The sequence below is a fragment of the Diadema setosum genome, chromosome 17 (genome assembly GCF_964275005.1).
Source record: "Diadema setosum chromosome 17, eeDiaSeto1, whole genome shotgun sequence".
NCBI lineage: Eukaryota > Metazoa > Echinodermata > Echinoidea > Diadematoida > Diadematidae > Diadema > Diadema setosum.
The window spans coordinates 33636379-33664240 of NC_092701.1; the positions used below are offsets into that span (position 1 = coordinate 33636379).

The 27862-nt window shown below is 37.6% G+C and overlaps 1 protein-coding gene across 1 annotated transcript; it reads left to right on the top strand.

The window, feature by feature from the left end:
• The first annotated feature begins 240 nt into the window (after positions 1 to 240).
• On the top strand, positions 241 to 27862 carry LOC140240633 (uncharacterized). Its single transcript, XM_072320387.1, has 4 exons — positions 241 to 538; positions 12892 to 13068; positions 26859 to 26929; positions 27641 to 27862. Exons 1-4 carry the CDS (start codon positions 241 to 243, stop codon positions 27860 to 27862), a joined length of 768 nt encoding a protein of 255 aa, XP_072176488.1.

A 27862-nucleotide genomic window follows, 5' to 3' on the forward strand; every position in this document is an offset into this window, starting at 1 on the left:
GAGAGAGAGAGAGAGACTGGCGGGGGTAGAGGGAGAGAGAAAACGTATTTCAAAACACTGAACATTGTTCACTTATGTCTTTATACTGGGCCTCGAGTAAGCGCCATGTCACTACAAGGCATCAGACACGTACCGACTGAGCCACCTAATCGTCATTTGTTATATGCGATTATAAAAGAAGGACGGCATTTTTTTTTTTCAGAGCTTAAGCAATCATTTGGGATAAAAGTAACGTTAGAGATGTCTGACACCATTTTCAGCTCGACTGCATCCACACTTATGGAAGCTATGTCGGGTGAGCATTCGTCCAGTCTCGTCCCCGTGAGAGGCTTAGCCGAAGCCTGCTGCTGTAGGCCGGGTCATATAGTCATGAAGCGGCACAAGCGGTGGTTTTGGCAACGGGAGCAGACTTTTCCAACCGATTTCAAGCTCTCCGACATACTGAGCGATGAAGACGCCGCCATTAATTTGGAGTCTTTCCGCCTTGCTCCGAAAGACAGCGCAACTATCAACAGAACACTGAAGTTAAAGTCCAAAGGTGGGTAATTAATGCCACTCTGGCAACTCAATTATGTTCGTGAGTATACTCAAAATCATTCTTGATAATATGATACACCGCAAGAGTTTGATCCTCTCTGATATCACAGATAGAAAAATTCATGAATAAAAAATAAACATTAAGAGGTCTGTAACATCATGCAATCAATGGGATAAGATGAAGAGAATCTGGAGTGAGTTTCTCTTGCATTCTCCGTTTTAAACACAAAACGCCTGACCTAGCTACTCAATAGGGAAAATACGTAAAATGGATGAAATTGAAACTATCAAGAGTTGGGGTAGTTTTGTAGTGAAATCATTAGCTTGATTTCATGTACAGTAAGTCAGTCACACCTATACAAATCTCAAAATTTTCTACAGTGAAAAACACAATATTCCTACAATCCTACGCCTACACGATCTACCTCATGTTGTCCATCATTGTAATACGTGGTCACATATACGCAGATGATATACTGTTTATACGTAGCAACTAAAGATCCCTATGAGCTCGAAAGAATGGTAAACGATGTGTTAGCCTTAGTAGTGAACTGGCTGAGCCATAAGTTACTTTTGAATGTAAAAAAACAACAACAAAAAACGTAAAGCTGTGCTGATGGGATCGCAAAGAGATTATCCCGCTTTCGTAAGGAATCTTTCTTCATTGAAATTTGAGAGCTGGAGTTTGTCTTGGAATGTGAATACCTTGGCGTCATTCTCGATAGTCATTTGTCCTGGGTTCCACAAACAAGCCACGTATGAAAAGTCAAAAGCATTATAAGTAGTTTACATGGCCATTCACTGAACTAGATAACACGATTACATTGAATAAAAGCATGATACAACCCCATTTTGATTTTTTAATACTGTAATACAATTTGGATCTTGCGTATTTTTATTGTACTACAAGTTTACCATTTTGTGCCAAGTATCAAAGTTATCAGTTGGAATCATTTCCGACAGGCATTAAGTTTTCTCTTTTGTCTGGAACTTTAAAGGTACTGTTTACAATCGGGAACGGTGCCTTCAAATGTTTTCAAGTTATTACATTTGATGCATAATATATGAAGGACAGTTGTATCACAAAACATCTCACCTTATAAAACTTTTGCAATAAAGCCTAAAATATACCGAGCTATCCCTATTTTCTCACTAAACCGTAACTATACTGTAATTTTTTCTCGCTCACATTTTAGAAATATTCTAAGCCCAAAAACTGTGCTTTTGTTTCGTCTACAAATGGTAAATTCTGCCTTTAATCGTGCAAAACTTAAGATGGTCTATTCATTTAATGTTGGTGTTCCTCCCAGGAAGGCCTAGATCCACAGTGGGTCTTGCAGAATACTTATTTCTTGCTGCTTCCAATTCTTCTATAGCTCATTTTTTTTTTTTTATTTGCGTTGCCATGAATAGAATGGTACTTTCCTGCGTTCCGTGTATTATAACGGTTCTAAAACTATCACAAATCATGTCCAGGAGAATTTAACACTTGAATTAATATCTAGACAAATGACTTTATTCGATACAGTACACTCCCATTATAATGAACATGGTTGTAACCAAATTCAGGTTCACAACGAAGTAAAATTTCAGGCTGCAACATTATCGGCTCGTTGTTGTTGTTGTTGTTTGTTTGTTTTTACTGTTTATTTGTTCAGTCAGAAGAAAATTTTTGTATAAGAAAAGAAAACTGCCGATCCCAAGGGCTTCGTTATAAAGGGAGTCCACGTTATAGCGACATTACGTATTCCTTATATCTCTTACATTATAGGGCCTATTTTTGAAGACATATTGGGCCCAAGCGAGGCCCACTTTTTGGTCTACATGACGCATGATGATTTATTGCGTGCAACAATACTGGTAGAAAAACAAAAGGACGATCCGTTCAAAATTAAAAATCATGATAAGTTTATAGTGCCACCATAGCTAGATAAAACACCACCTCAGTTCGTGACGTCACATTCTGAAAATGATATTCCAAAAATATAAACTGATTGACAATTTGACCTTCATAGGCATAAACAACATCCAATTATTCGTTTTCAGTGGTCTTAGCCATGATAAAAGGAAAGAAAAAAAAAACTACGATTGGCATACATCCTGTGGTGGTAAGTTATAATCATTATAACAATTTTGAAATGGCATGCATTTGTAGGTGACATGCTGCATGGTATCCTTTCCGGAGAAGTCATGATAGCTATCAAACATTAACCATAAAAAAACCCAACCTATTCTTGAAGCTTTGTTTCCTATTTTGTTTTTCCATAACGCTTAACCAATTGCTCTGAAATTTGGCAAAGCTGCAAAATATGTCATCATGTTTAACAAAATGCCGGTATTAAAATTTCACTAGAATCCCACATGTGGGCACGATGTTCAACCACAACAAAAAGAGAGAAAATCTTATGAAATGATGTTTAGTTCATTAGTTTTAATCTACGAAATATCTTACGTTATTTCTTTTCCAAAGTAGGTGCCGACGCACCACTTTATTTTTCTTTTCGGATGAACGAACCTTTGGAAAAACAAAGCTCATACAAATCATACATAATCGAACCTTCGAATTAAGGAACTATTTATTTTTTGATTGGCAAACCTTGGGAAAAGTAAAATATATTATTTTTATTTTCAGACTAATTAATTATTTGGAATAACGAGCTTTACGTACTTGTAGGATAAACGAACTTTCGAGGTAAAAAAAAAAACTTTATTTTTTTTTATTCACGAATCTTCAGGATAATGAGCTCCTCTTTACTTTCAATGTGTGTTTATGAAGCAATACCTATTGCATTCTTCGAAGAATAGGATCTGCTTCTGTTCAGTGAAACCTTGGCCTACACATTGTATTTTGTCGAATAAAATAAACTGGAGGGTATTGAGCCTTGCCTGAACCTATTGAAAGATATTGTGCTTGTGTGTGTGTGTGTGTGTGTGTGTGTGTGTGTGCGTGTGCGTGCATGAGTACAGTTTCATTTCGTGCACATTGTTCTCATCAGGGTGTGTGTGCCTGTAATGCAGGAGCAGACCTGTTGCATCTATTATATTCTATTCCTAAATCCTAGACAGAGGAAGATCGAAAAGGTTGCCTTCCAATATGTGACATTGATGTATGGATTTTATGTATTGTTTGATCATTCATGATGTTATGATGTTATGAGCATGACCTGGGGTATCATGCTTGTGATGGTTTTAACATACGCTTATCTTAGGATGCTGCACCCATGTCAGCAACAACAAGCTTGCAAACAAATAACGATGCCCTTTAATAGGTCGTTATTGATCTACGATTAGGAAAGTGCTTAGAATGGCACTTCTGAGAAGTCCCCAACACCCAATGCAAAGCAAAAGTGTAATTCTTTTAGACAATGTTTGTAGTGGTTGACGGTTGATGCTTGGTTGAAGGATGGTTAAAGGTATCTTTTTGTTTCGAATTACATGAATAAACAACAAGTATGAAGCGTTGGTGTAGGCCTATAGAGGATATGAAAATTACGCTTTGCTGAGATTAGTTTTGCACTATGGCTTTATTCTAATTATGATTAATTTCTAAACCTTTTCAAAACTCCACTTTCGTTGACTCCCAGTTGCACATATATTCTCTTAAGAACAAGGAACCTGATTTCAGGACAACCAATGTATAATCGCAGCCCATAGCTGCGAAGATTAAGTGCATTTGTTACGACCAAAATCAGACTGAGAATGATCGCACCATGGACCCTAGGGTCCATGATTGCACATAAAGTCCTGAACCAATATTCATTCATTCATTCATTCATTCATTCATTCATTCATTCATTCATTCATTCATTCATTCATTCATTCAATCATCCATTCTTTTTATTTCATTCTTCAGATAAAAAAGATTGGAATCTAACAATCATGCATGTATACACAGTATGTACTGGTATAAAATGTTAAAAAAGTATTTCAGCGAACAAATACAATAGAACAAACAGAGTGCACTATGATAAAGAAAAATGAAAAAGGATGTATCAGTAAAAGCCTATGAGACTTCACAGGTAGATACACCCATAACGTATGACATGAAAATAACTGCAGCACAGAATTACTCAATATGCGTTTTTGTGTGAGCGTGTGTGTGAATGTGAGTGCATGTAGGAGATTGCGTTAAACATAAAAAGACAACAGATGAAACTTCCACTTAGTTTTAAATGAGTTTAGAAATCAAATATTGCGTGGAGATGGAGGCAGAAAATTCCATATATTTGGCCCAGCATACCGAATCGATTTATACAGGGAATGGGAAGTTACGCTAGATTTGTAAAAAAAATTGTCTATTTTTAGTATCATTATGTACATCCAGATTCAAAGAAAACATTTCCATCAGATAATACTCAGATAATGTATTGGAAAGATAACCACGCAATATCATATAAATACTTATCTATAAAAAATCATACACATTTAAAGTGTTAAAACTATAGAATAAAGGCAAAGATGGAGCATAAAATGCGACATTAGAACAGATACGCAGAGCCCGTTTTTGAAGACGATGCAGTTTGCAGAGTTTGGACGGGTATGAAGCAGTGGCCCACACGGTGTTGCATATAGAAGAATGAAGGCATTGTACATCGTGAAAAATACAAAGGGGGACAAAATGCTTTACATATTGAAGTATACCAATGATCCTGGATACTTTCAAACTGCATTGATTAATATGAGAATCCAAGGCAAAATGTTAATCTAATGTCACTCCCAAGTATGTCACTACCGAGCAGTGTTCAATTTCAGTGTCATTTATATACAATGCTATGTTGTCATAATTTTCATTCAAATTCTGCGAATAACGAAATACAACGTATTATGCTTGGAGAACACTCTATGATAACTTATTACAGAGAAGCCAAGTATGAACTAAATTCAAATTTTCATTGATGGAATCAATCAAAACTGAAAAATCAGAATGGGATGCTACTAAAGTAGTGTCTTCTGCAAATAATAGGAACTGAAAAAACGATGCACATTTTACAATATCATTTAAATAAATCAAAAACAAAAGTGGTCCTAATAATGGACCCCTGGGTTTTTTTCTTTTAACAGTGAAATTCCGAATAAAAGGGCACAGGTTACAGTAATCCAAGGTTTAAATCAACATCGATACGTGTAGAATCCAGACGTTGTGACGACCGGTTCCAGTAAATAAGTGAATTATAGTCCCGAAAATCATATCCAGTTATATAGGAATTCAGCCAGTCACCGCTTCGATGTAGCAATGTCTAGAGACACGAGAATGGAGTTGGTCACCAATGTAGGCGAATCTTATATGAATTGTCTCCCGGGCTTATATTTTCACAAAACCGGTCAACAGGTAACACAGGACTGACTTTAACAAGTCGCTTCAGAGCCAGATGTGATGTAACGTTCAGTCTAGAGGTGTGTTAGGTACTCTCTGATGTCGTGTGTTGCATTTCCATGCATTTACTGCAGTTGTTCTGCCATTCCTCGTGTATGGTGTCACGAATTTCACTTTTAGACATTCGGATTGAGAAACTGTATAGGAATAACGGACGGTAATTCCGAAACGTAATTCCGAAAGTACCCGTAATACGTAAGAGGCCCTACCATCCTTTTCTTTTGATTTTGTGTCATTGTGTTTTATTTATTTTCATCATTCAAGCAAGACAAAAAGAAGCATAATTAACATATAAACAAAGCAAAACAACAATAACACGCTAGGCTACAGATTAGTACAAATTACACAATAATATCAGCTAACAACCGCTGAAAAAAAAAATGGAATGTACATAAGGAGGCTTTTATACGGCTTGCAAAAGCTTACGTACCCAATGGAGTCCGAAAGAAACTATGGGAAACAACAGAAATTATGAAACAGTCATAATAGAATACAGGTAATCCTTTATCACTTAAGGGTTAAAAAACGGGGTCATCCCACGAGACTGACACCATGTCTTCATGCATCACAACATTTTGGTGATATATACAGTAAAGGAATGTGATACAGATTCATCATTTGGGAATAGGATGTAGTATAGGAAGTAGGACATTAGGAGTAGGTTAGGATATGATTATATAGGTTAATGATTAGGATACATTAATCTTAGATTGCGTCTATAATCTCATAACTATATATTCTTTAAATACCGTATAAAATTAAACAGACATTTTTAAAAGGTTTTCTGGACGTTTTAGACGGATATGGACGGTTCTCTGAACGGTCTGGAAAGGGTCATAAGGCTTTTTAGACGTTCTTAAAACGTGTTTTGAACGATCTAGACGGTTTTCAAAGGTTTTCTGGACGTCTGCAAAACGTCCAGAGAATATTTTGAATATTCTTAAAAGGTTTTACTGACGTCCACAACGTTCAAAAGTTTTCTGCAGTTCCTTAAAAATTCCGAAAGGTTTTTTGTTGGTTTTCTAAACGTTTAAGAATCGTTTTTATAACGTCCATTTGAAACGTTTTAAATACGTCGGAAACCTTCCACAAAAAGACGTTCTGAAAACGCTTTCACAAAACGCCAGATAACGAACTTGGAATGTTTCAAGAACGTTCAGAAAACGTCCTTTTGTTAGCTGGGATATATGCCCCTATTCAAATTTTGAATCTAAGTTTATTTCTTGTATAACAGAATTCTGTATGAATTCTGATATCTTACCATGCATTTTATTGTTATTTTGTTCTCTGTATGTGAACCCCTAGGGAAACGGTTACGGTTCGTTTTTTTTCCGTAGGTTCGTTATTCCGAAGATCGTTAATCCGAAAATGTGATCAGATTTGTTATTCCGAAGGTTCATTGATCCGAAAATGAAATAAGGTTCGTTATTCCGAAAATTAAACAAAGTTCTTTATTCCGAAGGTTCGTTACGAACCCTATTTCATTGTGGGATCAATGAACCTTTGGAATAACGAACCCTATTTCATTTTCGGATTAACGAACCTTTGGAATAACGAACCCTATTTCAATTTCGGATAAACGAGCCTTCGGAATAGCGAACTCCTTTTCATTTTCAGATAAACGAACCTTCGAAATAACGAACCTTCGGAATAACGCCACAAATGTTCGGATTTACGAACCCCTTTTCATTTTCGGATTAGCGAACCTCTATAGGTATAGGGAATTTGCGTGTTTCGGATCAACGAACCTTCGGAATAACAAACCTTTGGAATGACGCACAACATCCAGGGAAACAAGCTCTGCTGATCAGGGCGTTCCACTCCATGATGTAGATGTAGAAAGTCTTAACAAGGCAAGGTCCGAAAGAAACAATGATGTTCGTAATAGCAGGGATCTGAAAATCTGAAAATCTGAAAATAGAAGCTTAGTCAAAAATGAAACAAGTCCTGGCCTACGGACAACCGACAATCCCTTATGTCGGTACAGGGAAATGTTGGCCTATACATGTTGTTCTGTTAAATACAATAAGAAGGAGGGTTTTGAACCTTGACTGAGCCTATTTTCCAGGCCTATTTAAAGACGTTGCATATTTGTATTTGTGTGTGCGCATGTGTGTGTGTGTGTGTGTGTGTGTGTCTGTGCGCGCGCATGTTTGTGAGTACAATTTCATTTCATGCACTTTATTCTCATCAGTATGTGTGTGCCTATTGTACTGAGCACACCCTGCAATACACTTATCCTATTCCAAAATTCCTAGCAAGAGAAGGTTGAGGAGGTTATCTTCTTATAATGACATTGGTGAATGGATGTAACGTATTGCTTGTTTGATCATTCATGATCTTATGAGCATGGTCTTGGGTTAGGGGTATCCAAGCAGTATCATGAGTATGATGACATTCACAGAGGATGCAGTACTCACCCCTGCCAGTATCAGCAAGCTGCCTGTTTGCAAACAAATTGTGTCGTATGTTATAGTAGTTGTTACAAGGCACTTTCTAAAAGTCCCACCCAATGCCAAGAAAGCAAGCGCAATATTTTCAAAAAATTCCATATGGATGGCAAGATTTCCTTTTTTTTTCTATGAAATAACAATATCTAAACCCTTATTTTACCATTATGCTTTGGGGACACAGTCAATTTTGTAAAGGCTACGGATTTTTTTCGCTTATTTGCTGTTATCAGTTTTTTCTAAACTTTTCAAAAAATCCGCTTTCATAGGCAAGCTCAGGGGTAAACTCCCCGAGATGAAAAAAAAAAAGGAAGACTTTCCAAAACCTTAATAGTTTGATAATCATAGGTTTGGCCGGAGAGTAATCGTCTTGGTTCTCAAGTCGAAATTAGTTTTAGTCAGAATTAGTTTTTAGTTAGTTAATTTTTAGAAATAAGTTTTAGGAAACCAGGAGCCCGTTGCATAAAAGTTACTATTATGGTAACTACCATGGCAACAATACTCAACAGCCAATCAAAATTAAGAATTCCATGGAAGTTACTATACTGAATGGCAGTTACCATGATAGTAACTTTTATGCAACGGACCCCAGGAAAGTGTTTTGTTTGTTTATTTGTTTGCTTGTTTGTTTTGTTTGTTTTTTACTCTTTGGTAATCTTACACAAACATACATTTTAGCCTAAAAAGAATTTGTCAATTTCTAAAATTCATTAATTTCATTCACTACCGTTTCTCACACACACACACACACACACACACACACACACACACACACACACACATCCCGTTACCACCATACCTGTGTTTGCACTGTCATTAGTCAGTTCCTTCACTTTATTTTTTAATGAAAATAAAGGCAGAAGCTTACCTGCTCAATCTAAGAATATGAAATCTAGCAATTATTACACTCATCTTCTCAAGTATCATGACAAATTGCATACGGATTGATGAAATGACATAAAATTGACTTCTGATGGTACCGTTGCAATTAGTGTGATTTCTGTGTGATATTTCCTGTATGTTATTTTGTGCTCTTGCCTTCCAGGAAAACTCAAAGCATCTTTTCCTGGTTCGTTGCTTGATTGGTTCGGATGCGTAGGGGTGGGAGGCAATAAAACCTTGGAGATCAACCTCGGTGACATAGTCCAAGACTCTCTTAACGTCCCCAGTCTTGAGCGCGCCATTCGCAACAGGTACATTAATGAGAGATTATGAGAAACATTGAGGAAACAACATATATTATTATTATGAAAAGAGGAATTAAATGCTTGCTATTTTAACAGTAGTTTATCTGCTTTATAACATGCTTGTGAGGAAATTGGCTGATATTGTACAGAGTCACCCTCTATGCAGGACATAACAGTAACGAGCACTAACTCTTTAAATACTGTGGAAGAGTTTCTTTTTTCCCCATTTCAATTCAATTTTGAATGAGTTTATCATGATAAATTCCTAATTGGGTCTAGGGCAATGACATCACCCCGGGCCCTTCCCCTTCTCCTAACCTACATTCTAATCCTGAACCTTAACTTTAATCCTAAAACCTAATAAAAATCTTTACTCTAACCTTACTAACCGGTATTTAGCTGAGGGGGGGGGGGGGGGGAGTTGCCCTGATACGCTCCGTATCAGCAGGCAAATGGTTGTCAGTAGACGGCAACCATTCGACGATAAATTTAGATTAGATTAGATAGATTTTTTTTTCCCAAATTCGTCTTCAAAAGATTTGTTTTGTTTTGTCTTTAATCGGAAAGGTCGCAACCTGTCGCCCACTAGTCGCGAACCTGTTTAGGGCTCTCCTTCATTACTTATTTTTTTTTTTTCCATGGGTAGCTTAATTCGCTCGAAAGCTATTGCCGACCAATTAAACACTGGTAGTTGACCGGTCGTCAAATGCTTTGCAAACGGCCGGCAGCCGCTCGGCAACCGGTTCTAGCAACCGGCCAACCTGTCGCCTATCAACACCTTTATAGTGTGGTTGCCGATAATTTGTCGATAGTCGCCAGAAACGTTTGGCCGTTTGGAGGGTCTTGACGTATGTGTGAACAGAATCCTTGATGAATTCAGAAATTCTACTCTATGCAGGTTTGCAAGTTTTAGTTGCTTCTTTTTTTTTGTATTCATAGCTTATTTTACAATTATCCATGGTATCTTGTTCAAGTGCGATTTTCCAAAATGAGAATTTCCTTGTTTTTGTATCATACCCTACCGCTTCGTTGCATTTGCTTGTAGTTACATTATTGCATATCAGATTGCTTTTTGTCTATGTTTTGTACTCACAAATTCCACATGACCCCCCTTTTTTTGGTTGGCGGAATGCGTATTCATTTCACAGAAGAGTAGACGCTTCGCATTGCGTCGTTCGAAAGGCATTGTCGGATTCTCGGAATTCCCTTTACTTGGTGACGACGTCATTCAACAATAAAGTGGGAGTTGAGGTAAAAGCTGTGAAGAAAGCAGATAGTGGAGCCAAGGTTGACTTGGATACAGCTGGCGCTTCAAGGACGGTATGGGATATCATATTGATAATTAATATTTCAGTTATTTAGAAGTAATCAAAGCCATTGTATAGTGGTTACTCAATTCAAATTAAAGCAAGGCATTTAAAGATGGGCGACCATTACAGGCAGGCTGACTTACGGTTTCAAGTCAATGTGATATCTGGAATAGGGCCTACATTTCTCACTCAGTTTTTCTACATTTATATAACTGCACAAGATACAGAACCATAAGACGAAAGAGTGTTAATAAAAATCATTGTTTTTGGTTTCTTGCATTAGATCTGGTCACCCATCGCATGATGTAAAGCAAAATTTCCTTATATCATTTGGTTGAAAAAACAAAATTTTCTTTAGTAGGAAGTTGGTAAATTTGGTTTGTTCCCAGGTATGTCCTAACATGAAACGAATAATAAATAAACAAGAGGTAGTAAAAATGATAATGCCAAAACACACTGCTCAACCTAGGAGTCTATTTTTTTTTTATTTCATTAGACAAATTTGTATAGCGCAGCTATTATTAGTCCATGGGCCAGGCCAGATATTGGTACCACCAGAGGTGGCAAAACCTTTTTGGTGTCATTTTGTTTGTCGGGCATAGATATGCTTATCAAGCTATGATAGCATTTCCAAATGAGTAGCTTAGTCATAATAAATGAATTTTTAACCAATTTGGTCTCGTTGTTATATCCCTATACTTCTGAATCGAAACTAACCGCTTTACAAATAAGAGCACTGTCTTCTGTATGTTCACAGGTGTTCTGTTGTAAACGCGGTGCTCTTGGTCTTTATTCAAGGCAGCGAAGGGAATATCCAAAGGTTATGATGTCCACAGCACTTAGTCTTTACTCAAGACGGCGAAGGGAATATCCAAAGTTTATGATACAGTGTATATTCCTTTATCTAAAAACAACCTAAAAAAAAGCAATTCATTGTGAATTTTACCATATTTTTCAATTATTTGTCATTTTCCGGTGAAAGCGCCATACGGTGAAAACACTAATACCACGCCAATGTCGCTTTATTTCCATCCAACAATGAGAGATTATGCAAAAACAATGTACCGGTACACTACAATACATTATGATAAATAACATTGTAAATGAACAGAGTGATTTTTGTTTAAAACTGATGTATTTGTTGAGAGGGTAGTATAAAACAGTATAGATAACCCCTTTTATTAGGAACTTTAGATATGATAACGGTACATTGGTCTAGATAAAGACTAAGCGCACCGCGCGACAGCTATGGACATCATAACCCTTTGGATATTCCCTTCGCTATGGACATCATAACCCTTTGGATATTCCCTTCGCTGCCTTGAATAAAGACCAAGAGCACCGCGTTTACAACAGAACACCTGTGGACATACAGAAGACAGTGATCTTCTTTGTATAGCGGTTAGTTTCGATTCAGAAGTATAGGGATATAAAAACGAGGCCAAATTGGTTAAAAATCAATTTATTATGACTAATCTACTCATTTGGAAATACTATCATAGCTTGATAAGCATATCTATGCCCGACAAACAAAATGACACCAAAATGGTTTTGCCACCTCAGATGGTACCAATAACCCATTTTTCGGGTCTTGGCCCATAGACTATAATGTAAATATACTCTACTGCGCTGTGATGTAACAGAGCTCCTGATATTGTTACTAATTAGACACACGAAAAATAGATAACAAATTAATCAAAGGCTTCTGAAAAAAGGTAGATCTTCAATAAGCATTTGAAGACAGCAAGTCTATCCACTGTGTATATATAATTCTGAATCCTAGATTCTAAATTTTTCCAGATCAAGAACCTTGGTGACTGTAGTTACAAAATTGTCCATGGTAGGTTCGAGAATGCTTGCCCCTCTTCCCCCACTCCGTTTGGGGGAGGGGATGAAGTAACGGTGCTTCCTTTGCTAGCCTATTTTCGCTGTCGTTCACAACTAGAGAACATAACAAATGTTTTATGCTCACATGGTCAAATTTATCCAATACCTCACTGGTAGTTAATTCCTTGTTTTATATCAGGTTGAAGTTGACGGGAACGTGGTAAAGAAGAGCAAAGATTCTCTCAAGATTCCAGCTGATACGGCCATCGCATTCTGTATGCTCAATTTACGCATCAAGCCTGACCGAGCCATACAGCTAGTTCTTTTCCCGGACAGTGAGGACAATTCTGAGGAAAGTAATCTAACATCAGCGGGAAATTGGGGTAAGAAAGTATTCCCACCACTCTCAGTTTCAAAACACTTGCGTGTTTTCCTTTTTTCTTCTTATTATCGCACCCTGGGGGAAATCATGCTGAAGGAATGAAGGTCTTTCTAAACCTGTCTATTGGTATATAAAGATGTAAAGCGTAAAGTTTTCCGTCTAATCCGCTCTACCCTGTCCACGATATGCATTCACAATTTGAAAGCCATCACCTGTGTCTTACAGATGTTGTTATTTTTTGAGTAATTAATCTCTTGGATCCATCTTTCTGTTTGTTTGTGTTTAAACGTATCCATGGAATGGCTTAATTCGTGAGTGACTTGTCGGTTGATACAACTGAAGTAAATGCAAGAATGTTTTCGATGAAAATATGGGGATCGGGATGGAAGGAGAAAAACTTGTAACGAGCGTGTGAGCTGCTGACTATAAAACCCCCAATAATTTTAACCTTGAATCCCCCATGTCAAATTGATGTTAAAAGGACACATTTCTATTGCTATGAGCAGTGGCGTATCTAGTGAAACGGCGCCCGGGGCAAGCGCGAAAATTGCGCCCCTAATTTCTGAAAAAGTGTTCGACCCCAACCCCATCCCGGTAGGGACTTAAAAAAAAAGTCCACATGATATGAATTTCAAGCGCCTAAAAGGTGTCTTTTGAGGGTGATTTAAATGAAATAAATTTTGATAAATTTTGACAAGCCGAAAATTTGTGTATTTCAACTTACAAAAACATGGAATTCTTGTCATTTTTTGCTTATTAAATCTTACAATTCTAATCTAGATATAGTGACAGCATTATAGATGCTTTTATATATAGATATATATAGATAGATATATAGATGACGATTTATACCAACAAACTAAGGACTTGACGAAATACTCTAAATTAGTACGCGCGAGTGAGTTGAAATTTGTATATTTCCGCGTCATCATCACGTTTTGTTCTTATCTTTTTTTGAAATAAATTTTGGCGAGCGAACCGAAAAATGTGGTATTTTAGCTTACAAAACATGGAATTCTTGTCTTTTTTGCTAATTAAATCTTACGATTTTAATCAAGATATAGTGACGGCCTTATAGATAACGAATCAAACCAACAAACTGAGGACTTGAAAAATACTCTAAATTAGTATGCGCAGTGAGCCGAAATTTGTATATTTCTGCGTCATCATCACGTTTTGTTCTTATCTCTTTTTTTTGGATAAATTTTGGCGAGCGAGCCGAAAACTTTTGTATTTCAGCTTACAAAACATGGAATTCTTGTGTGAACACAATAAACATTGTTATTTGTTCGCGTCATCATCATGTTTTGTTTTTATCTTATTTGATTTGGTTTTCTGCACCCCCCCCCTTCTCCCTTCCCCCGTCCGGGCGAGTTTTTTTTTTTCTTCTTCTTCTTCTTCTTTTTTTTCTTTTTTCTTTTTCTCTTTCTTCTTTTTTGCTTGTTTTTGTCGAGCCCACCGGAGGTGAGGGGAGACTAAGGGATCGCCTGCGGCGTCTGTCTGTCCGTCGTCCGTCCGTCCGTCGTCTGTCCGTAACGCTACAAAAACTTCAATAACTCTTTACTCTGGGCTTCAATTGGAATCAAACTTCGAGGGAAGAGGGGTCATACAAAGTTTCACATTTTACCATATATTATGAAAGATCACCTCAAGGTCAAAGCTTACAGGCAGGGGTCAATGAACTTTAGGGCCCAATGTTAAGTTTTCATGGCGCGTTTCTATTATGGGTTATAACTTTTGATCCATAGGTCCGTTTGTGACTAAACTTGGATGGTAGATGTCCCGTGGGGAGTCGATGGTCACCACAGGGTCAATGGTCACAAGCATGGGTCAACAAACTTTTAGAGCCCAGTGATAAGTTTTTATGGCGCATTTCTATTATGGGTCATAACTTTTGATCCATAACTCCATTTGTGGATGGTCACCACAAGGTCATAGGTCACAGGCAGGGTTCAACGAACTTTAAGGGCCCAATGTTAAGTTTTTATGGCACGTTTCTTTAATAATCATAATAATTATTGACTTTACATAAAAGATGTCTTCTATGTTGGACACATTTTGGCACTTGCCTTATTTCGTGTTGTTTTTTTTTGCGCCCCCAAGGAGTGGCGCCCGGCTCATGTGCCCCCCTTGCCCCCCCCCCCCCCCCCCCAGATACGCCACTGGCTATGAGCGCCCTTGTGAATAAGCCTATATATATTTAAAACATATGCTGTTTGTGTGCATTAGGCTTATATTCCGTAAATGCAATACTAAAACTTTAATTTTCTTTCATAAACAAAAACAATAACGTGGTAATAGCTTTTACCTGGTTGAAAGGTTATAAGAACTTTAGGAAATGGCGGCCATTTTGGACGCCATCTTGAAAATGAGTTATGAGGACTTTTAGTATGTTATTCTAGACATATGCCTGAGGCTATCCTGAAAAAAAAAAATCAGCTTGTTACCGAAAATGTCCAGGTTAAAACTATGATACTCTTGGCCTATTAGTTATTTCATTTTCTCGCAACCGTCCACTTTTAGTTGTAAATCTAGGAGTAACATACAGGTACGTGTAATGCACACATACACACACACACACACACACACACACACACACACAAATACAAACACACACACCTATGTTTGAGACACGATCAAAAATATTTTGAATCATACATTGTCCGTAGATTGCAACTTGCTGAAAAGCGTTGAAGTGCTGCCTAGTTTAGCCGCCAGTGTTGAATAAACGCCAATTCGAAATTTCTTGTCAACAGGGGCAATTCATTCTTTGTATAATATGTAAACCTCTTTGTCACTGATCACAGGACTACAGGAGCTTCTGGCTAAAATCAGAGAAGGGATGACGGCCATCTTTGATTTGCCAGAAGACGGACTGAATACCTTAAGAAAGTCTCTTCTGGAACTAATGACGACACCGCTTACTCTTAACAAGCTGAATGTCGTGGTAAGATGTGCTCTATATTCATGAACATAAACTATACATCGATTTTCCATAATATAGACTATCCTTTTACAATTTAGTTCCTATATAGGAAAATTATCTCAACATACTTTTATATCTTACGTCCAAAAGAGCGCTTACTTTGTAACTCTGAGACAGTATCGGAAGGAGGTAATTCATGCCGTCATTTAATTTCAAGTTATTTTATCTGAAGTTCTAGAAGTTTTAGCCTTTTGACAAGCCCCTATAGCTATATGATGGGATATAATGGGCGAGCGAAGAGAGTCCGGTGTAGTAGGCGATTATGTCCCCCCTGGAGAAACACTCCGGGGGACCAAATCTCCGTGTCAGGTTTCAGGATTTAATGTCTTAGGATGTGATATCCTGATTTCAACCGGCGATATGGTCCTAGGTCTTTTCAACACTGACGGAAATAGTGTCTAACTCTGCCAGCAGCGATAGCGCCAGTGGCCGATGTGTACTGCGACAGTACAGGACACTGGGTCGAAATTTAATCATTTTAAATCTACATTTCAAGTGGTGTCTGTTTGGTACCATGACCGTATCTATTAATAGTTGAGTGGAAGTTCTGATGTGATTTGGATAACAAAATTACACTTCATATCCGAATATTAGTGTTTGATTCCAGACTTACGTGGTGACTAAGTCGCTGCGTTCTACATAACACTCAGTCCCACACATTCCTATTTTTGCTGGGCAAGAAAATCGTCCTATTATTGGTATGTACACGTTGTATCACTTGAGTATGTTTCTGTTTTATTTAGTGGTGCTTACACTGTGGTGGTGGTGGTGGTGGTGGTGGTGGTGGGGGGGGGGGGTTCAAAGTTAACCCCATCCCCATTACCATGCAACGTTTCACAAGTTCTACGTCTGCATTCTGAATGCCACCATGGGTACGACTTTCGTGAAATTCATTTTGGAAAAAATAATAATGATAATACACCTGCAGTCACTCCATGTATTCTGTATGGCGCACATATTCAATGTTGGTGCCAAAGGCGCTTTGAAAAGGAAGGAAGAAAGAAAAATATACACACATTACCTAGGCCTACATGTACAAAACATGACAACAGGAAAGTAAATGACAAAAAAAAAAAAAAAAAGAAGGAAGCATAATCCCTGACAAGATTTAAAAAAAATATATATATATATATCATGGATTGCAGTTATATGTAATCCTCAACACGTAATACGTCCCTAGTTTAGATTTGAATGTTCCTGTAGATGGAAGTTGGCGCAGTGGAATATGTTACAGTTGCATGATCCTATGAGAGAGAGAGAGAGAGAGAGAGAGAGAGAGCGATCCCAATCCATGTTAATTTCTTGGTATTAGAATGGACAGTGCATCTCACATGAAGAACGTATAGGCTTCGTCTCCGCTTCAATGTGTATTTGGGAATCGCACAGAGACTTGCAAGTATGCGGGGAAAGAGAGTGAACTGAATGATGTACTAATAACAGAATCTTGAAAATGATATTTTTTTTTTTTTCAACGTAAAAAACGGAAGATTGGTGATATGTTATCAAACTTTTTTTGTGACAGGCGGGAGGAATAATTTTGGTATTGTTGAAGTTTTATAACATCTCCCTGTGGAGATTACATAGCAGCAAATTCGAAAAAAAAATCCAAATGAGAAAATATAAAAAGGAAAAAAAAAGAAAAAGCATTCATTTTGCAGATTTAGAGAATATCTTTTTTATGAAACTTAAATTATGCAACTGCATGATATCTAATACTCCGCTGAACTTGAATAATATGATTTGGAAAAGACATTTCCTGGACCCCTATAACACCTATAACGGACTGTTTTTGATGGAATGATGTAAAATTGCTAGCAATGTGAACATACTTACTTAGCATGTCATTTGAATCTAATAGTAAATAAGAACAATTAAGCTTTACCATTAGTCAGCTTAAGGTCACTGGATGCAAACTAGATTTTCAGGTCTGGGAAACATTCTTCAAGACAGTTTTGCATTGGCGGATGACACGGTAAACGTAGTATAGGTTTGAAGACACAAAGAGTTTTATATCATCTGCATAACAATGATAACTACTACAATGTTAGCGAAATACACTTCACTGATTTATTGTGCACAAGTAAAAAAGATAGCGGGCTTCCAACAATACCCTTTCCTGGCTTTGGTACATCAAACATTGCCAAACTTGTGCAGTAGCTTTATGACCAGGGGTAAAATAACAAATGTGATTCTGACGTACCACTGGGATTGTTCAGAGAAATGGGACTAATCAAGGACGGTTTCCTCGATACCCAAATATTTCAACGTTTGAGTCTGCATAGCGTGATTTACTGTGCCACGAGCTGAGCTCATATCAAGCATGATAACAACAGTGATATTCCCATGATCCAATTCTCTGAGCACAATAATGTATGTTAAATTGACTAACAGTGTTTCCACATCATTCGACCAGGCTAAATTGCAGATCTAAATGGATAAAAGAAAACCAATCTTGCAGATAGTTGTCAATTCTGAGAAAACAACAACTTTCAAGCAGTTTACTCAAAAAGAATAAAAGTGAGATTAGACGGTAGTCTCAGAGAAACTCCAAACCTATTGTTATTTCTTAAATTTTGATAAATAGCAACTCTTTTACAATCCTGTGGGAATACACCTTATCTCAGGCTGGCATGTTTGTGATTCTTATAATAACGGGTATAATACCAAAACTGTGCTACAATTCTTAACCAAATCAGTTGTCAGTGGCGTATCTAGGGAAAACGGCGCCCTGGGCAAGCGCGAAAATCTGCGCCCCTAATTTCTGAAAAAGTGTTCAACCTAAACCCCATCCCGATAGAGACTTTATGCTTTTTCATATCATATGCTTTTGAGGTCTTTTGAGGGTGATTTAAATGTAATAAATTTTGGCGATTGAACGCAACGAGCGAGCCGAAAATGTTTGTATTTCAGCTTATAAAACATGGAATTCTTGTCATTTCAGCTTATTTAATCTTACAATAGACCAGTTCGTAATTACACTCTGCGCATGAGCAGAAAAAGGTCATTTTTACCAACAGGCATTTTGGTTTGTAAATTCATTGAGATAAGCATCCGTGATGCAATAATTATTCATGTGATCCTTATATCAATGAGGCTTGCCAGCACATCCACCTGACAACACACTGTAATTTCGCAATCATCGCTATAAGGAAATAGGCTGTTATTGCATTCAAATACAAAACATGAATTCCATAAATTGTTACGTCGGGCACGCTTATGCATTATGCCCCCTTTGAAAACGAGTGAAGTGCCTAACCAGCAGAGAAAAAAGAAAGGTCATTTGTACCAATGTGTAAATGAGGTAATTACGAACTGGCTTATTCTAATCAAGATATAGTGACGGCCTTATAGATAACGATTTATACCAATAAACTGAGGACTTGAAAAAATACTCCATCTTAGTACGCGCGAGTGAGCTGAAATTTGCGTAGGCCCTATTTCCGCGTCATCATCACGTTTTGTTCGTATATTTTTTTATGACAGATATTAGGCGAGCGAGCCGAAAATTTTTGTTTTCCAGCTTACAAAACATGGAATTCTTGTCATTTTTGCTTATTAAATCTTACAATTCTAGTCAAAATAATAATAGTGACGGCGTTATAGATAACGATTTATACCAACAAACAGAGGACTTGAAAAAATCCTCTGAATTAGTACGAGCGAGTGAGCCGAAATTTGTATATTTCTGCGTCATCATTACGTTTTGTTCTTATTTTGTTTTGTTTTTTTTGCCCCTCCCCCCCCCCCCCGGCCCATGTTCGAAACAGTTGGCGCCCTCCTTTGATCCAATCGGCGATCTCTTCAGAATAAAAGAAATTGCAGCCGCTGCTACGTGAAACATTTTGCCTGTTAAATATAAAATGACATGTGTGAACACAATATACATTGTCATTTTGTCCGCGTCATCATCATGTTTTGTTTTTATCTTATTTGATTTGACTTCCCCCCACCCCCCCCCCCCCCGTCGGGTCGAGGGTTTTTTTTTCTTCTTCTTCTTCTTCGTTTTTGTTTTGTTTGTTTTGTTTTGTTTTTTTCGTTTTTTGGCGCCCCGAAGAAGTGGCGCCCGGGGCAAGTGCCCCCCTTGCCCCCCACACCGATACGCCACTGTCTGTTGGGATTGCATTTAGTTCACGTGATTTGTTTGGTGAGTTCTTGATTAATAAGTTAATGTTCTATACCATCTATAGTGACATACTGTAACTCACTCAATTCTTACTTGGCCTCACAGACAATGTCATCTGACTGTACGATGGAAGTTTGGAAAGACTGTTGAATTGCCAGGATTCTACCAACAAAATTCTGATTAAAACAATTTTCAAGCTCAGTCTGATCACCATGAGTGAGGTATTTTGGTAAAAGTTAAAGCAATAACAGCTTTATACAGTTTCTTTGTGTCTTTCAGAAAATCCGTAATGCTTTTGAAGGGTAATTTGATGAAGACTTAATGAAGGCATTTACATATTGCTTTTGAGTACAATATCTGCGTGTGAAATTCCCGTTTTATGGACCTTAAATTTCGTTTTATTTGTCAGCGAAGATTTGCTCGAGCTATTTCTTGGGTATGGTACCATAAAGCGTTGGGGTGAATAAACCTTGAGCCGTTTCTCATGTGCTAATATTTATCAACCTTCCGCTGCCCGCCTTGTTACACTTGCCAAACGTGAACACATAATCCTTCAAGATCTGCACTGGCTTCCTATAAGATATCGTATTCAATACAAGATCCTCCTCATTACTTTCAAGGCACTACACGGGACAGCCCCGCACTACATTACAGAACTCATAACCCCATATAAGCCTACTAGATGTCTCCGATCCTCTGCTCGAAACTTGCTTGTTGTACCTACCATTCGAACGAAGTCTGTATGGGGACAGGGTTTTTTCTTTTGCTGCACCTACTCTATGGAATTCTCTGCCAGACCCACTTAGAAGTCAGATGCCAATAGACAATTTCAAACAAAAACTCAAAACCTGTCTTTACGAAATAGCCTATGATTGTTAAACTTGAAGTCATTTTTCAGTAGTACTGGCAGCTCTGACCTTCAATGTACGTATATTTAAGAAATAGTGATTGTAGGGTAATATATTGTGCTTGGTAAATTGTAATTTTTGTTGCTACATTTTGTATTATGGTATAATTTGTTTATTTGTTTGTAAAGCGCATTGAAATTCTTTTCAAGTCTAAAATGCGCTATATAAGAGCTTGTTATTATTATTATTATTATTATTATTATTGTTATTATCATTATCATCAAGGGCAGAAGTGAAAAAGATGCATGTTGTAAATACATGTATTCACTTATTGAATTCTTCATCAACACTATAATAGTTAGGTCAGGGAGGTGAGACACCTCCCTGGTTAAGTTCATATTCTTAGGGTCTTAGGTTCATAATATTTACAAAAACAATGAATTTTCTTAACCAATTCTCAATTTGGGTTTCGTCAGAAACACAGCACCGTTCATGTCCATTTGAAGTTTATTGACCACACACCGCGCATACTATTTATAATCATTCTCATCTTATTGGTATCTTCCTGAACTTCTCCAAGGCCTTCGATACAATTAATCATGACATTTTACTTCACAAAATATTGTCTTATTATTGAATACGGGGGAAGGCCTTGGAGTGATTCAGGAATTACCTACAAAATCGAAAACAATACATAACTCTGAACGAGAACAACTCAAGTCGATCTTCATTGTGGCGTCCCACAGGGTAGCTTGTTAGAGGACCTTTACTTTTTGTTATTTACATGAATGGCTTTTGCAGATCATGTGACATACTCTCATTTATACTCTTTGCTGATGACTCAAATATTTTCTTTTCTCGCCAAAATCCAGATACTCTCGTTCGAATCGTTAATTCCGAATTGAAGAAAAAGTGTTTCAGTGGATAAGAGCTACTGAATTATCACTTAATCTCCAGAAAACCGAGTAATATGCTTTTTAGCAATTCCAGAAGCTTTGCGCATAGGTTATTTCTGATGACTCTGCACGTATCACGATGGACGATAAACTTTCGTGGAGGCCGCATAATTTCGACTAATATTGATATCATTGATAGACTCAAGTTTCATATCAAATTACCCTGTTTGTTGCGGTTGTATTTTGTCTAATTTTACCTTATCTTGATTACGGACTCCTAGCATGGGGTAGTGCCCATCAAACTATACTAGATATACTACTGTTACAAAAGAAAAAAAAAAAAACAAAAACGAGCACTTCGTATTATTTGTGGCATCCCGCCACGTTCTTATTCAGATCCATTATTCACTAAATATAAGATTTTGAAAATCAAAGATTTGTACCTTTATTTTTTCATCTTGGCAAGTTTTGTGTTTAATTACAACACAAATGCACTTCCCAATATTTTCAATTCAATGTTCCCACGGAACCAGTTTTTTCACAAACATCCCACTAGACAATCGATGAGTTTCATTTACCCCTCCTGAGAACTTTATTGGCTCAGAATACATTTTATTTACACCGGCCCCTGATTTTGGAATTCATTAAGCTGTGAAGCAAACAAAAATATATTCATCTTTGTATTATTTTAAGTGCAAGTTGAAATTCTTTCTGTTAAATCCTCTCTGATATCTTTTTTCTTTATTAGCTAGGTCTCATCAACCTCAGGGTTCAATACACCATCAATCAATCAGTCACTAAATTCATTATTTCGCAATGATTTAGCTATAATGATACTTCCACAGCTGTGAGCTCTGAAGCACCCCAATTCCCTGTTTCATTTCCCTTGTTCAGCGTGTATAGGCATTCTCTTTTTTCTTTTTTTCCTTCCGTTCTTTCCATCTATTCTGTCAAGACGTCTTGTGTTTCTCCTGTTTTGTTCCGTCCTGTCGTAACTTATATTTGTGATAAGTATGTGTAAATAAGTAATTCATAAGATTCTTTGAGTGGTTAACAGTATACAAGCTTGTTAGTGGACTAAAAAACTAACTAAAACATAACTTTGCATTTTTGCCAGTAAGCATTCTTATGTTAAACTGTATCATTTTATCTCTTGCAGAGGCGAATGTTTATGTTCATGATGTAATTCCTGATTTATTCTGTTTTATGTTTGTTGGAAAAAGAAGAATGAAAATAAATGAATTGAATCAAATTGAATTGAATAATCCTTTGTTCATGATCTGATTCGTCCAGATTATGCGGTAAAAGATATCATACCGTATATATGATCAGGAGCATGCAGAGAAGGGAAACCTATTTGCAAATACTTTACAAATTTCCTACTTCGTTGACTTCTACACCTGATAATCAGTCTGTTCCCTATACGATGAAGTGCAAAAAAAAAAAATAATAAAAATAGTGAAAACATTCATGGACAATATGATATTTATACTGCCCTTAGAAGTAGGTCCCTACATGGCAGCTCCTTCTTTGCATATTTTGCCCATAATTTGTATGTCATTCAAAGTTCATTTCGTCTTTCGACGAAAACATAGTATGTACATTTCAATTTCTCAGGCAACAGAGAATGAGGTAAATATAACATTGTATATAGAATATAAGACAATATGATAACAGGCCTATATTGTGAGATAATTTCGACAAAGGATTGAATAGCATCAACTTCTTTTCTGCGGCCCCTGGTATTACCTACTTGTTAGTGCAGGATGTTATTAGTGTTATTGGATTTGTCATTTCTGTCGAGAAACAGCTGATAGATTGCATGTATGGAGAAAAGGTGATGATTTTCCTTTTTTATGCCAATAATTGGTCTTGCACTGAAAATCATACTAGTTTGTGGGGGGGGGGGGGGGGTTTGTTATTAAGCGTACCTAACCCTATGCCAAAAGAGCCCAATTCCCAACATTAACTCTAAAGTAGCCTACTGCTAGGAATCACATTTGTCAATAACCCCACCATGAAGGGACTATTATGGAACAGTTATATTATCATTTCTTGAATCCACTAAACAAATCAAATAACAACACCTCAGCGGCAAATCATCCTTCTGACCTGCTGATTTAAGTCCCTTGCACTTTGACGCTAGCGAATACTACAGTATAATAGTAGGCTTGTTCTTCTAAACCCACCGATCAAGTCTTTTCTCGGCGGCGATTTGGTCCCCCCGAATTTGCGTATAAATCCGCCCATTCGACCCCCTCAGCGGCGATTTGGTCCCCCGAATAGGCTTCTTCGTACAAACCCGGCGATTCGATCCCCCTCGGCGGCGATTAGGTCCTTGCGAAACGGATATTTCGTCCTAGGATACTATTTCCTAAATTCGAACCCGGAAATAAGGTCCCCCGGAGTCTTTTTCCGGACGGACATTACTTCCTACCACACCGGCCGAGCGCGACTGCGTGAGGAAACTTTTAAAGCTGATTTGACATCATAGAATTACGCGACTGAAATCCTTTTCGTTTTTCGTCTTAGCTCGCCTCATGTGCAATGGCAACCGATTAAACGTATGCAATTATTTCCATAGATTATCTTGTTAATATCAAAGTGAAATGACAACATGATGCTTTTCTGCAATTCTTATCATCTCTTTTTTTTTCTCAGCTGCAATCGGCTGTTAAACTTCGCTTCATTGGCGAGGAAAAAACAGAAGTGTCAGAAGATGCCCTGGACGAGATGCTTGGACGAGTCAGTCTCAACACCGCTAAAGATCTTCTGAAAATGACGGGATTTCGTTTTGCGGTGAGAATTTTATATAGTCTGAGTCATCCAATTTATTCAACTCAATTTCACTTTATTTTCATTCACTCCAGCCCCTTGCTGAAACGAGTATCGTATTGCACGGTAGACGTAAGGAAGTATTGCTAGAAAGCGTTGATAAATCAGATGCAACAAAACCTAAGCATCTTACAGTTTGGGAAAATGGGAGTTCCATATTCTCAAATGCGTAGAGAATCTAATATCGTCTGAGTCATTCATTTCTTCGATTCAATTTCACTTTATTTTCATTCACTCCAGCCCCTTGCTGAAATGAGTATCGTATTGCACGGTAGACTTCAGGAAGTATTGGTAGAAAGCGTTGATTAAACACATGCAGCAAAACCTAAGCATCTTACAATATGGAAAAGTGGGAGTTTCATATTAAGGTCGGTTGGCATGGAAATTCACTAGCATAATAAAAACTGCAGCAGCTGATCTTCACGTGTCGTGACCTCTGCTCCAGAAGAACATGACAACAAGATTATTGCTCGCGTACAGACTTGCTTGCTTCACTTGATTGCTAGACACTCGTGATATGATTAATCTATTTTGTATGATCGCGGAGCTATATCTCCATCGGATACGATTCGCTCAGAGAAGTTGACAGTATAGTCAGATAGTCGCTACCATTTGATTCCAACCACCGCTTTAACGTCACTTAATCTTGTAAACAAGTCAAAAGAACTTTATGTTTTGAAAGATTTAATTGAAAATGGACAATGCTAATTAATTTCTCAATAGATATTCGTTCAAAACAAAATTATTTTGCGCTTGAAGGCTTTTTTGTTTTGTTTTGTTTGCTTGGTAGCTCACGAAACCCGGAAGTGGCACCAGAAATACAAACCGTCCCCCCTCTTAAAAAAACATTTTTTCAAAATTTGGTGCAAAGTGCAATGAAAAAGGATGATGACATAGCAGCCTCACCATAAGAATGCCTGAGTTGAGGCTAAAGGAAGTAGAGCAAAAGAAAAAGGGCATGCGTAGATTCTACACTGGTGAACTTGTTAAGCAATTAGTGGTATAACATTGTACCGTATTGTTAATGGCATTACACTTCTACATTTCTGAAATACGTGAGGCTCTATTCCATCAAAATTGTCCGGTATATTTTCAAAAAATTCTTTCAGAGTATTGATTTCTCAAGGACCACAACAAATTCCACAAAGGTAAACAGGGAGCTGTCGATTTATGTACTAAATGATGTGAAATTATGAAAATCGCCTGGAATGCCCTTTTAAGCTGCTTCTGGCGGAAAAATATAAGTGATGGGGATGAAGTACCTGCTTCAAGGGCGCTCTAATGATTGCTAGTCAGTGCTTTTATCAAGTGAGTCAAAACAGCTCTTTGATCAAAATGAAAAGTTGAAAAAAAAATAAAAATGATTTGTTTCAAATTCACAGAAATCTGAAGTGACGTATCCGGATTCATCTGACAGGTGTCACCGCGGTGTGCTCACTTGTTTAGCTGACCTTCTGAATATCATGTCGGGTGAGACTGCGCTATAAGTTCTTAAAGGAGAAATCCAGTTCAATAATATAAGTTTGTATGATAAGAAAGAAGAAAATCTTACGAGTTCAACGGTAAAATTTTGAGCGAAATCGGGTGAAAAATAAGGAAATTATGACATTTTTTAGTTTTGGTTATTGATGGCAACATGATCCCCAGTGGCTGATTTGTGGATGATGTTGTCTGCCGATTGTTTTCTAGATTGATTGAAAGTTAGGAATTTGGTTGATGTTTCTAACTTCGTCCTTATGCTCGTCTCTTCTTATGACAAATTGTCGGCCTTTTTTTCCAGTGTGCGTGTATGTAGCTGAACGATCACTGCAGGGAATGTCATATATTTCGTACGACTCCTGCATGCTATGTCGTCTACATTCGTTTGTCTTTTGGGTGGACCAGCAGACCTCTGATGGTTATATGTGGCTTGACCACAGTGGAAACTTCAAACTCCTTGAAGACTCGTTGAAGGGCTTGATCAGTCTGAAGAAGCCACCAGTAGGAGGCGAAAGCACTCACTTCAAAATAATGTTCGTGATGTGAAAGAAGAATATATTTCTCTGAAATTACCAATTAGATGAACCTCATTCAGATTATCTGTCTCTTTCTTATATATATAAGCCCTCAGTGAAGACCAGTGTCATAAACTGCTGCAGTGTTCAGAGACCGAGAGGACAGCATTAATGAAAATGGTAATACTTCCTTTCCTTTATGACGTGTGTGTGTGTGTGTGTGTGTGTGTGTGTGTGAGCGCGCCTTCTTTCAATTCGATATAGTGACATATTCAGAGAAGGAAAAGGAGGCTTATAAGTGGTTTTTAGCATAATACCTAAAACTGATATTTCGTTATCAACGTCTGCATTCCTGCATGTGGATGGGAAATATAAAATGAGAAGTGCAAAATTCGTGGAGAAGGGGTAACAGAAAATGTTCTTTAGCAACTTGTTTTCGATGAACTACGCAACATTTGAATTTTCATAAAGTTTGCACTTTAAACATTATGCAGTGAATCGATCAATATTACGTGTATTACGTCAGTTGTAACGTAACCATCTCGCCATGCGCAGCTGACGTTGACTGTGTGATAATTCAAGATATGATTTGAAAGAGTCAACTTCCCCTACCTCGGAATTATAGCAGAATTGAACCAACTTTTACACATGTCTCGTAAGGGCCAAATGAAGAAACCAACTCTCCAGAGAAGTTACCATGCAGTGATCACATCAAATTCATGGATTTTGTGCATGAGCTCTGTCGTATTTTCGATTACTGAAGACGCAAGTCTGCTCGTGCTCATCATATCACCTTCCTGCTAAAAGACAAACATCGCAAAGGATTATCGACCGATACCCTACGTCTGTAATCAAAAAGTATTCTTTGATTTCCCCCCTCTCTGTCTTAAGCTTGCTGACTCTCTCTCGGTAGACAGTCTTCCCTTGGACCAAGCCCGGGTCAACAGTCTCATCGAGGAGTTCCCCCACGTAGAGACTCTGCTGGTCAGCGTTGGCTTTCAGCGTGAGAAGGAGAGTGGAGACTGGTCTCTCTGCAACGACAACCAGGAGAGAGGCGAATTTGTATCTGTTGGTGAAATGTTGGCAGTGATATTCGCCCTCTGGGGCAAGTAA

Excerpts from the sequence above, each read along its gene's own strand:
- LOC140240633 (XM_072320387.1), top strand. The coding sequence starts at position 241 with ATGTCTGACACCATTTTCAGCTCGACTGCATCCACACTTATGGAAGCT. Across the intron at positions 13,069-26,858 it reads AACATCAGCGGGAAATTGGG|CCCTCAGTGAAGACCAGTGT; the intron begins GTAAGAAAGTAT and ends TATATATATAAG. Across the intron at positions 26,930-27,640 it reads GGACAGCATTAATGAAAATG|CTTGCTGACTCTCTCTCGGT; the intron begins GTAATACTTCCT and ends CTCTGTCTTAAG.